Source organism: Haplochromis burtoni, unplaced genomic scaffold, assembly GCF_018398535.1.
Source record: "Haplochromis burtoni strain Fernald_Lab_line unplaced genomic scaffold, NCSU_Asbu1 Contig_1031, whole genome shotgun sequence".
NCBI classification, from domain to species: domain Eukaryota; kingdom Metazoa; phylum Chordata; class Actinopteri; order Cichliformes; family Cichlidae; genus Haplochromis; species Haplochromis burtoni.
In genome coordinates this window covers 7,068-19,938 of record NW_024583392.1, presented here as the reverse complement: position 1 = coordinate 19,938, position 12,871 = coordinate 7,068, and the positions used below count along the sequence as shown (strand labels likewise).

At 40.0% G+C, this 12,871-nt stretch overlaps 1 protein-coding gene across 2 annotated transcripts in view; it reads left to right on the top strand.

The window, feature by feature from the left end:
* mfn2 (mitofusin 2) overlaps positions 1-12,871 on the top strand; it is a 27,557-nt gene that overhangs the window by 7,939 nt on the left and 6,747 nt on the right. For both annotated transcript variants that reach the window (XM_005951580.3, XM_005951581.3), the window contains 7 exons: positions 2,473-2,581; positions 3,318-3,425; positions 3,976-4,129; positions 8,110-8,177; positions 10,581-10,702; positions 10,917-11,043; positions 11,116-11,220. In XM_005951580.3, coding sequence (XP_005951642.1) covers positions 2,473-2,581; positions 3,318-3,425; positions 3,976-4,129; positions 8,110-8,177; positions 10,581-10,702; positions 10,917-11,043; positions 11,116-11,220 — 793 coding nt within the window. The remainder of the gene's footprint in view (positions 1-2,472; positions 2,582-3,317; positions 3,426-3,975; positions 4,130-8,109; positions 8,178-10,580; positions 10,703-10,916; positions 11,044-11,115; positions 11,221-12,871) is intronic.

Below are 12,871 nucleotides of genomic sequence, written 5' to 3'. Positions count from 1 at the left end.
TGGCATTTTTCTGTAAAATAAAACAAGAGCTTGTAAAAATGCTAATGCAATGCAAGAGATCGTAATAATACAATTGCAATGTGATAATAAACAGATATAAATAGTAAGGCTAGCTAAACAACTGGAATGATCTTCAAAACAAAACAGCCAAATGAGGAAGCTAGCATCTTCTTTATGTTATACTAGCTATGGCTTATTTAGCATCTAACAGATGCTAACATTTTATTTAGCATCTAACAGATGCTAGCATTTTATTTAGCATCTAACAGATGCTAGCATTTTATTTAGCATCTTATCAGATTGCTATCTACCAGATTAATACATTTTATGTGATATTCACAATTTAAACATTTAATGAATATATTTTCCCATAATATCATCAAAACTTACCTCACTTGTTAAGTCCACAGGCTCAAATGTGTGCCTTTAATACTCTTTGTCCTTCAGGCTCAAAAGTGTGGTCCATGTGTACATGTGATGGAGGCATGCACAGTGCCAGTAGGTGGTCTCAATAGCCATGCAGCAAGCTTGTGCTCTGTACATGTGGTTATGGAATGGTATGGATATTCAAGTGTATTTGAATTGCATTTGTTTGTTTTTGTCAATATTATGCTAAAATATACTTTGCTCAACTATATTTAAGTTCCCTAAGAAGAGCCATCCTTCAATTTTGAAAATTCCCACTTTATTCCCATAAATTCCCGTTAATTCCCGTTTATTCCCATTAATTCCCATGGAAAGATTCCATCTTTGAAAATTCCGGGAATTTTGCAACCCTAGCTATAAACGGTGTAACAGACTCAGTAGCACTAGGAATACACAAAAAAGATTTCTGCATTATCAACTGAATGCTTGAAAACAGTTTGCAACCCTATAGCTTTACAGCAGAGCTTCATTCTGTTTTAATTAGGTAACACTCAGCAGGTTGCATATATGAAAGGCTGCTTCGCTTTTCTACTCATCTGTGCACTTAAAGCGCTTTACACAACTTGTGCATTCACCCATTCGCACAAGCACATCTTTCTAAGTGCTTCATAGCTAACATTCATACTCCGATGGATGCATTGGAGAGCAATTGAGGATTAGTATCTTACCCAGGGATATTTGGCATGTAGACTAGGGGAAGCCAGGAATCGAACCACCAACCTTCCGATCAGTGGATGACCTACTCTACCACCTGAGCTACAGCCACCCCGAGATCACCTGATGGTCGGGGTCATATTTGTCAGGTTATTGGGACCAACCTGCGAACTGTGTTGGATCAGTGATGAGCTACTACGTCATCTATGGGTTTTCTTCTTTTTTATTCTTAATGTCGATGCCTGGGAATCCTCGTGACATCAGCTTTTCCTGTGTAAAATGGTGTCATAGCACATTTAGTCAAATGTTTGCCAGAGAGAGGTGACAGACAGAGACACAGTCAGTGCATGTTGAAGTACATTGTTGTTATGGGACTTTGACAGAAGCTGTGACTGAAGGACCTGTAGGGCCAAAGAGCATCAGACAAGTGAAAACCAGGATGCAAGAAGAAGTTTAACATGCTTTTGCTCCTGCTGAGGTAGAGGGAAGTGTACTCTCTATGGAGGAGCACTAAAAAGGTCACCTCCAGCTTTTGGTCCTAGTTTTTCTTCCTGAGACATTTGGGAAGTTGACCGAACCAGGGGTGGGATATCAGAGCCTCAAATTTATATCACAGGATATGAGGGAAATTTGTGATGATGCAGAAAAAAAGAATGGATGACTGATTGCAGCTCACAGACAGCAGCATTTATTAATGCAAAAATAAAGAATGAGCTACTCTCATTGATGGCACACTGCCACTCTGCCAATCTGAATCTATGCCTTACAGTGCCAACAGCAGCATTATATACAGTGTAAGACAGCTGTGAACACAAGTAGCCTGGGTAGTTTTTTCAGGAGAAATGTTTAACAGTTAGAGAGGATAATGTGGATGGCATCATGCTAGTCTGTGGGATGACTTTGGAAGTCAGGAACCTCTTTTGATCTCCAAAGTGAGTGAAGGCAGAGGCAAGAGTTAAATGCGTGAAGCTGAAGTAGCAAGAACGTTGTTCAGAGTTCAGAAAGGAGTTGAGACAAGCTCTGGGGAAGTTCAGCTGTAGTGCTAAGGGTAACTGCAGAGGAGGAGATGCAGAGTGTTGGTGTGACAGAGGAGGATTCTGGGATAGTGTGAGATGAAGGCAGATAATCTGCTGTGGCGACCCCTAAAGGGAAAAGCTGGACAAACAAGGTGGCGGCTTCGTTACTGTAGGTAGCTGACTTTATGGAAAGATGTTGGCTGACTTGAAGCAGAGTGAGACCGAGGCTTGTCTCACAAAAATGTCCCAAACCGTATTTCTGCTTCACTATAAGAGTATTTGATATTGGATTTAAATTTTCTTTTTAATGAAAGTGGCTGTGCTGACTTGGCGAGGACTCTGATTCTGTTGTTTAACATCATGTTTGCATCTCAAGCCCAGGGATTGATGTTACCACAGAGCTCGACAGCTGGATCGACAAGTTCTGTCTGGATGCTGATGTGTTTGTTCTTGTGGCAAACTCTGAATCCACGCTGATGCAAACGGTAAGAACTGCATGAAGAGATGAGGTTCAAACAGGACTGTTGATGACATGTGAAAACAATCTGAGTGAGGGGATTGTGTGACACTGCTGTGCATTGGGAACATTTTGCTTATATGGTGTTTTCCCTGTCAAAAGTCGTGTGAGGAGAAAACATAATCCAGACAAATAATTTCTTTTAACAGGGACAGGTATTCATGCTTTACCGCCAACACAATTAAATTCAACAACTGACATGCGTAGAACTCTGCAGCTTTGTGCACAAAGAAGCCTGGTTTTTGCACACTGCTGCAGTTTGATGCTCTTGTGAGTAGCTGTTGGTGCTCACAGCTTGCTCAAATGAACTCCCTTTTGACTGTTTGGAAGCAGGAATTTAATTGTATGAGTGCCAATGAAAACATACTACCTTGAAATTATTTACTTGGATTGTTGTTTTGTTTTTGTTTTTTTTTTTTGGCACATGACCTTTGACAGAAGAATAATTCTATAGTTGCCATCAGGAAAGGTCATCACAGATGAATCCAAAGTATTTCAAAGGGTTCTTTTTCTTATGATGAAAGATTTCTGTCCTGATGGGTCTCATTCAGAGTAACAGTGCCTCCCTCAATAATGGTGGTTTGAGTATAAAGAAATGTGAATCTAACATTTTTTTTTTTTTTTTTTTGCCAACCATTTGTATTTTCTCATTCACGGATTCCTTTTTTTTTTCTTTCAAACATTGGTACATTTTCATCCTGCAGGAGAAGTCCTTCTTTCACAAGGTCAATGAGCGACTTTCCAGTCCCAACATTTTTATCCTCAACAACCGCTGGGATGCTTCTGCCTCAGAACCTGAATATATGGAGGAGGTCAGTTATGGTGTATACACAAAGTACTTCTTTATGGCTGTTGTAACACTAGCAAGAGTGTCCACTTCAGTTTAGCATTTACCATTTGATGTCTCACATGGGACATTTTGGTCTCCTAACAGCTAAAGAGGTGTCCTTGTTGCTGTGGTGGGCAAATTTAAAGACATGATGATGACTTTGTTAAAGTTGTGTGTGCATGAATGCGTATTAGCTGTCAGGAGGTACTACAAACCCTAAGATGGTCCTTATTATGGCTTGTTGGTTACACACTAAAGGGCACTGTTCCAGGAGAAATCACCTCAAAACTCTCAATACCTGTCTAAAGATTCATTTTTTTAATAATGTGTTAGTCTGATGCTGCAGTGTGTCCTCTTTGCCTTGTATTAGAAGTTTCCAAGAGAGTTTATGAAACGTTTCTATTTAATTTTTCTTAATACCGTAAATGTATAAATCTCAATGTGGCATCACTTCCTCATCCAAAGAAAGCTTTGTTCTGGTAGGCTTTGCCTTTGTGATTCTTGCTAATTTAAGTGTGTTCTTGCTCAACCAGGTCCGTAGGCAGCATATGGACCGTTGCACTAATTTTCTGGTGGATGAATTGGGTGTAGTGGACCGAGCCCAGGCTGGTGACCGTATATTCTTCGTTTCTGCCAAGGAAGTACTTCAGGCTCGTGTGCAAAAGGCTCAAGGAATGCCTGAAGCAGGTGAGGGAACCAGTCTGCGCAATCAAAACTCTGGAAAGGTTTGAATTTTGAAATACGCAGCAAAAAAAGTTCCTTGACAAGCTCTGTACAATGATAAGATTGTACTAGATCGATCGGGGCCCAGGTTGTTGACTGCCTCTGGTGCTGTTGGCCAGTGGAAGGCTGGTAGGTACTGGGCTACTGTTGGCCGAAGATGAGACGGTGAGAGAGGAGAAAAGGCAGGATTGTGGAGGAGTGGGTACTTTAAATGTAAGGACCATGACTGATGTGATGGACAGGATGAAGGTAGATGTTTTGTGCATGCAGGAGACAGAGTGGAAGGTAAGCAAGGCCAGAAAACATTTTCTGCTTTTCTTTACAGCCATGTGACAAGGTTATTAACCCCATCATGGTGCCACACAGCCATTTGTGAGTGTCTGTAGCTAAGGAGGTAGAGGAGGTCATTTATCTAATCAGAAAAGCTGTTCCCATCTCCATTCTGCATGCCAAAGTATCCTTAGGAGTACTGCTAAACCCCAAGTTTCTATCTGGTGCATTTATTGGAGTGTTAATGTTAGAAAAAATGTACTTCGTGTAGAAAGAAAAGTCCTTGTATGAATGGCTGAATGAGGCGTGTTGTGTTAATTGCTTTGAGTGCTCGAATATAAAAGCGCTATATAACAACCTGTCTATAACATAGTAGGCTTGACCAGTAACAATGTAACGTTAACAAGTCTAGTCATAAATACCAAGTCTGTAATGTACATGCAATGTCCATTTAAAACTTCAACTTTACCTTTGACTTCCTTGTAGCATGCTGTTAGTTTTGTCAGTGGAGGAAAAAAAGGTGGGATGGGGTCACATCCCTGTCTTAAACATGATTTAGTATCCTCTAAATATTTTACTTTCATACGCCACTCTTTGGAAAGCCTGTGTGTTGAATTGTGTGCTGTTTGTTTCTCCAATGGCTCTGTTTGTGTTTTTACCAGCTTCTTCCTTTATGCAGCACTCAGCTCTGCTCACTCACTAAACCTCAACAGCACCATCTGGTGGACTAAAAGTGCAATTGACTTTAGTATATAAATAAAATATCACACGCACAGCACCTCTGCATACATAGGTTTCTATGGCTATGTCCACACGTACACAGATATTTTTGAAAACGCAGATTCTTCTATGCGTTTGGGCCTTTCGTCCACATGTAAACTGTGCTTTCAGTCACGGAAAACTTGATCATAAAATGCAGATTGTAACCATGATCATGACCACCGATCAATAACCAGTGATCAAAGACCGTTATGGACCTGGCAGTCATAGTAGGGGTGGGTTTTGATAATCGATTTATCGATTAAAATCGATTCTGGCTTGGATAACGTGATATCGATTCATTAAAATCCTGAATTGATTTTTTTAATATAAATTAATTTTGCCCGAAATGCCAGAATCACAAAATTTCGAAAACCACCAAACAGCTAAAACAGCTTTAAATGAGAGCAGGTACACGGATTCTGCACAAAGACTTAAACACAAAGTGCGGACCTGCGGATCAGAATTAGTGAGATGTCGCCTTTCTCACCCGACGGCACGGACACGGTCGGGCTGAAAACCGACAGCTCACTGATTCTGATGTTTCAGCGGGTCCGCACTTTGTGTTTACGCCCATTTTGCGCTGATTCTAAAGCTGTTAGTTTTATCTCTCTCCAAACAATATTGACCGAACCAGCAGCAAAAGAAGATCCAAACTACGCTTCACATAAACATCGTCATGAATTCACTCTGACTTTTGCTGTTTTGCTTCCACCATGATAAAATCACACGTCATGCACAGCTCTCTCTCTCTCTCTCTCTTGCTCTCTCTGTACTTCAAGAACAGTTTCCCGTCTAAAATCTCTTTTTTCTGTATTATTCGCTTTCTTATTACGCACAAGTTGTTTACAGCGCTGTCGGCTGCTGTTTTTTTCCTTTCACTTACTTCCAAAAGAAAGCCTAATTTCTGCCGTTCAATAGGCTTCTGAACAAATTTAAACTTTTTAAAATTATGCAAAATGCAAAACGCTTAGCCGTGTCTCTAATACAACCGCTGTAACTTCAGAGGTAATGTTCATATGTTGATTAATGGTTTTATTTTGTTTTTGATGTACTACAGAATATTTTTATAAAATCCCAGGCCAGGAAAGTCGCCTTCATGTTTTTCTGTTTTTTCTTCAGCTACTTTGATACAAAGGCATCTGCTGTGATGCTTACACCTTTGATAAAGTCTGGAAAGTGTCAGCTTCCTTTTTATAGATACAAAAATATGTAAATGTACTGATCTGAATTATAATATTTCTGACTGTCTGAGGCAAAATTTCCCAGATTCAAATTGAATTGAATTAAATTGAATCGAATCGAGGATCGAATCGATTCAGGATCGGAATACATACACGGGTATTTTTGAAAACTGAGATTTTTCATTTAAATGGAAATAACGTGGCGTCACGCTGTGATGCCACGTTGTTGTTTACATGAGAGAAATTTCTAGAATAAAAAAATACTGTCGCTGTTAATCTTACTATCTGCAGTTTTTACACGCTTACATATATACACACACACAGTTACTGTCCCTCCATTTACAAAGACAGAGGCATCAGAGTGAACTTCGGACGTGGCTTCTACATTCAATACAGACGCTCTCACAACGCAAATTGGTTTTAAATAAATGTAATTTCTTTTAAATTAAATTTGTATGTTGTATACATTTTTTTTCAGTCCTAAGTTGTGAGTCTACACCAGCCAAAATACTGTCTTTAGTTATTAACATTTGAAATGATGAAGGCACTTGAAAAGTAACGCAAAATTAGCTGCCTTTTCAGAAAAACACAAACTTTTCAGAGGTACTTGAGATTTTATGAACGTACAAAACCCGGTTTACTCTTTCCCTCCCAGACTTCTTGACTTCTGATTGGCCAACACTTCTACATGGTTAGGATGGCATGGATTGGCATGTTCTGTTTAACTTTGTTTTTGGCGTTTACATATGGATGGAGATTTTTTTTTTTTTTTTTTTTTTTTTTTAAACGAAAATGGAAAATCTCAGTTTTCGAAAATCCGTGTATGTGTGTACGTAGCCTATGACTGCCAGGTCCATAATGATCTTTGATCACTAATTATTGATCAATGGTCATGATCATGGTTACAATCTGCTCTTTATGATCAAGAAATTGACCAGGTAAGACCCCAGGTGCAGGCTGTGTAGAGATGCTCATGAGACAATCCAGCGCATAACAGCAGGGTGCAAGATGCTAGCAGGCAGGACATACATAGAGCGCCATAACCAAGTGGCCGGCATAGTGTACAAGTCCCGAGGTCACCACCCGACGGCGTTGAAGAATGTCTGAGCTAAGATCCTGTTAGATTTCCAGATACAAATGGACAAATTGGTAATGGCTAACCAAGATAGCCAGATGGCTATACCGAATGAAAGCAACATCAGGAAGAAGGAACACGAGAAGCAGGAGAAGTACCGAGGGTTCAGAGAAGAGGTGGAGGGTGAGGGGTAACAGTGGTCCCAGTGGTAATTGGAGCACTTGGTGCAATGACCTACAAGCTAGGCGAGTGGCTCCAGCAGATCTCAGGAACAACATCCAAGAACTCCGTCCAGAGGAACACCGTCCTAGATACTGTGTAGGACCTTCAAGCTCCCAGGCCTCTGGTAGAGGCCCCAAACTTGAAGGATAGACTGCCCGCAGGGGCGAGGGGGGGAATTTATTTTTTAATATAAAAATAAATGGATATATTTATATTAATTAATTATTAGATTAGATTACTGATAAGTATTAGAAAATGTTTAATTTGGCTTATTCTTTGTGTTTAAATAGATTTTAAAAAGCACAGAATTCTTGTGCCACGTAAAAGTTGTATGTAATCTGTATAGTTTTTTGAGTTTGAATAGACTTTAAAGTGAGGTGATAAAAAGTGTGAAACCCACTGTAGCGCACATTCTCACTCCTGTGCTGTTTCAGGTGGCGCTCTTGCTGAAGGATTTCAGGCCAGAATGTTTGAGTTCCAGAACTTTGAACGGCGTTTCGAGGTAAGATCCTCAAAACTAGAAATGAGATTTGATCTAATTTCTGTATGTTTGAATCTGTATGCTACATATGTGCACCAAATTTCATACATCTATGTTAAACACAATTGGAAATCCTAACATCCATCTGTACGTCAGTGGGAAAATATATTCCAAAAATGTCCACCTTATACTTTCCTACACTTAAATTTGGGCTTTGTTTTTGTTTTATTAATTTTAATATAAAGTAATCCAGTCAGTGAGGTGATGTGAGGGGGGGGGGGGAGGTTTCCACAAAGGGTGGTATCTCTTCCCCTGAGCCTCCGTTTTCTAGCTATTTTTCTTGCAGATATACTGATAGGGTTCCAGATTGTGTTATGTTTCTGGTGTGATTCACATGCATTAACCTGATCCCATCAGCTGCTTGCACGGCTTGGTAGTAGGGCTGCCACGATTAGTCGAATAGTCACGATTACGTCGACTATCAAAATCGTCGACGACTGATTTAATAGTCGACGCGTCGTTTGAAGCTTTGTATCACAAAAGACGCAGGAATAAGTAGCAGGATTTAAGAGTGTAATAACGGACTGAAACAGAAGATGGCAGCACTGTATGTACAAGGATGCCAGCTGCCGTTAAACCCGGAAGAAGAAGAAGCTGTGTCCCAGAATTCATAGCGCAGCCCAGCTCAGTTTCCAACAATGGCGGCAGCTAGTTAGTTTTAATATTACTCTTATTATTCTTTCTGGGTCACAAAATAAACGTTTAACATATTTTCAGGTAAGAATGTAGCTGTGTAAACCTCAAATATCTGCTCAGTTTATCAAGACACCGCATATTTTCAAAAGCGCTCTGACGTTTTCGGAGACGTCTGTTACCCACTAGCTCGATAGCTAGCCGGGGGCTAGGTCACTAGAGCCCTGAGAACACCGGACTCCTGGCACATCGTTTTCAAACCCACCGCTGTCTTTCGCTGCTCAGGTTAAACATGATATATGAGTCACTGAGATAACTTAAAATGTTATTGTTTGGCTTTTTTTTAGTATTTTATTTGTTCCTGAGTAAATCGGTTTGGCTGAGATTAAAGTTCTAGTTTTTACACAGCTGAATAAACTTCAAGCAGACAGCTGATTATCAGAAGTGTGAGATGCTGGAGAATTTACTCCGGTGTCCTGTTATATTTTAGATAGCAAGGAGTTTATTAAACTTCACCGAGACAATCTGCAAATTTCATTCAAATTTAATAAACTATCATCTTGTCTTTATTTTTAATTAGCACAGACCTTAAACACTTCAAGCTGTAAGCTAATGATAGTTATATAAGAGCAGATGCTGCTGGTGCAATAAGCTGTACTTTTACGTTCAATGGATGATGATCTGATTAGTCGACTAATCGCAAAATTAATCGGTGACTAGTCGACTATCAAAATAATCGTTTGTGGCAGCCCTACTTGGTAGTAAGATGGTGTAAAAATCAGAGTTTCTGACTCCAGCTTGTCGGTCTGGTGAACCACCTGTCACCCAACTTGAAACAGTCACAGTACTCATTCATAAAGTGTTTTACAAACCTGAACATTATGACCAACAGATGCATTTTACTTTCTCAGTGCAGCTAGCCAAACAACACAGAGTCAATTACTGGTAAAGGGGGAGACGGAGAAAGCAGATATTCTTGATTTGTTACCATAAAATCCATTGTTGTAGCCAGGGACAGCACAACAGTTATCCTCTTAAACTGTTTTTTAGTTTTACTGTTCTTATTGACCGCAACCAACCAACCAACAAACTCTGGGATGTCACATTTTGTACTGGGAAAAAGATGGCGCTAAACATGTTATAAAAAGCACTTATTTCATAAATCCAGCTACGTAGAGTTTTATCTATGCCAGTTTTTGAAAGCAGGGCTCCATGGTGTAAATTAGCTTTCACATAGAGCTTTCTGTGCCTGCACTCATCATGTCATTGTATTTTTATTTATTTTTTTCACTGTCCTGTCTGTGACTGTAGCAATCAGAATTATTGTCTGAAGGCCAATAAAAATGCCCAACAGATTTATTTTTCCAAGTGCACCATTACTGCTTTTGCTATACTGGTCCACTTGATGTCATACTTTAATAGATTTCAGGATTTGTATGTTTTTACTTCTGTTCTGTTATTACAATCAGAATAGACAGGACTGGGGTATGGGGTATTATACATGATTATATATCCCTATCTGTAAATAACGACTATCATGTTAATTAATGCGCATTATCCCGTTGAAATAAAAAAAAAATTCTTATGCAGATTATGTAACTTAGTCTAACTACATTTGTGATTTAAAGCTGGAAATTTACCTTCAATTCAATCAGATCCAGGGTCATTCAGTTGCATTCTGTAATTTTTCTTGATTTGATATCTGAATTGCTGTCTGTCTGCTGTATTTAGGAGTGTATATCACAGTCTGCAGTGAAGACCAAATTTGAGCAGCATACAGTGAGGGCCAAGCAGATCTCTGAAGCCCTGCGTCACATTATGGATTCGGTATACATTGCTGCACAGGAGCAGAGGTGAGTCTGTGATTAAAAGCAGTATTTGTATATGCTGAGACTTTAAACCACAGACCCCCAAAAAGCATTGCCCTCCTCTTTTAGCCACAGAGTGCCTGGGGAAAGAATTCCCATAAATGGTTTTCATTGTGATTAAGACCCATGTGTGCAGCACATCTCCATCTTTAATAGACTTTCATTTTAAACTTAAAAAGCTGTGTGGGTTGGTGTGTAGAGTCTATTGTTTGGAGACCAAAGAGGACCGTCAGGACCGATTAGAGTTCATCGACAAGCAGTTGGATCTACTGACCATGGACTGCAAGTCCAAGATCAAGAAGATTACTGAGGAGGTGGAGAGACAGGTGAATTCTGGCACAGTGTGACTGTCCTGGTTTATGTGGATTCAGCTAAAAAGAGGGTGGTTGTTCTTTTAGGTTTCTAATGCCATGGCAGAGGAAATCAGGAAGCTCCATGTGCTGGTGGACGACTTCCATATGGACTTCCATCCATCACCAGTGGTGCTCAAGGTCTACAAAAATGTGAGTTTAACTTTAGCATATTCTTAGACTTTTACATTTACTCAGGGCCTTCTCGATATGACGTTCTTCTGCTTCCCTGGCCGCTGTGTCTGTGAGGATGCTATTCGTTGTGTGTTGTAGCATCCCGAGGGCACCCAGTTTGTGCTCCAGTGGATGATGAGAGTCAAACCCTAAATACTGATCCGTATGCTTTGGTCTCCAGTACACGTCAACTTTTAAATGTACCCCATTACTGATGGAAATCTCACAGTCTAACAAGGCTAACCTATCATTTTTTTTCATATCCTCCCTGATCAATCATTAAGGAACTGACCTCACAGCCCATTGTTCACCACTGGTGCTAGTTCCAGTCATTATGCAAACTTGAATCAGTGATGAAATATTTCTCCTACTGAAAATGCTACGTCCAGATGAACAGAATCAACTTTTCAGGTGTAGTGAAAGTACATCAAGGTATGTTAATTGCACAATATTGTCCATGAATTCTACTCTCTGCCAGAAAATCCTGAAAGAGAATGTTTGACCATCAGTTCATGCTCTGAAGCTCAAGCCACCTGGGTTATGCAGCACAACAGTGATCTGAAAAACAGAAGCAAGTCCACCTCTGAATTTCTCAGAAAAACAAAATGAAGGTTTTGGAGTGGTGTAGTCAAACTCTGGTCTTAAATCTGATTGTGATGCTTTGGCATGACGTTAAACAGCCCATTCATTCCTAAAAACGCCTCCATTATAACTGTATTAAAATAATTCTGCAAAGAAGAGTCGGCCAAAATTTCTCTTCAGTGATGTGGAAAACTCATTGCCAGTTATCACAGATACTTGATTGCAATTCTTGCTGACAAAGAGTGGTATAACCAGTGATGATTTAGAGGGCAATCACTTTTTCACACAGGAAACATCTATGTCAGAGAGTAGACACAGAACCATATAGACTTGGGGGTCTCAAACTCAGAGGAGCTGTGGGCTGCTGCTGCCGCCACTGTCATCTCATTGGAGGGCCACTTAAGTGATCAAGTAGAACAAAAAGAAAAACCAAGAAAATATCCACAAATATTTCCAAAAATGTAGTGCTTTTCTTTATTTTAAATATTCTATGATAAGAAAAATCTGCAAAAGTAAGCACAATTGTTTTTCCCCCTCACACGCCTAAGCCTTTCATTGAACTACCAAATAAACAAATTTGTACTCTCTTTCTGGCCAGACACAGGGCAGCACTTCTGCTATCATTTTGTTCATATTTAACAAAATGAAAATGCAGACATGAGTGTACACATTAGTGTTTGACTCTCTTACTGAACTAACACAGTTTGTACTCGGTTTTTACCTCGGCCAGGTCCACGACTCTGAACCATGGTAAAGAGACCTCTGGTTAATACGTCGGGTTCCGTGTCGGGCTGGTAGCTGGTAGTTAGCTTTACTGTCTGGGTCAACTTTGCTAGCGAGAGACAGAGAGAGGCGTTAAAAGGCTGCTCCAACAGGACTTTATTGTTTCGGAGGCGGCGAACACAGTGTACAGTTGACTCTTAACAGCTTACTTACAACTGGGCTCGTCAGGCACTCTGCAATGACTGTAGTGGTTATTATATTTACGTGCTTCATCTTCCGTTTCTCATCGGTCGCGACTTGTTTTCAACTCTCCGTTTTTTTTCTC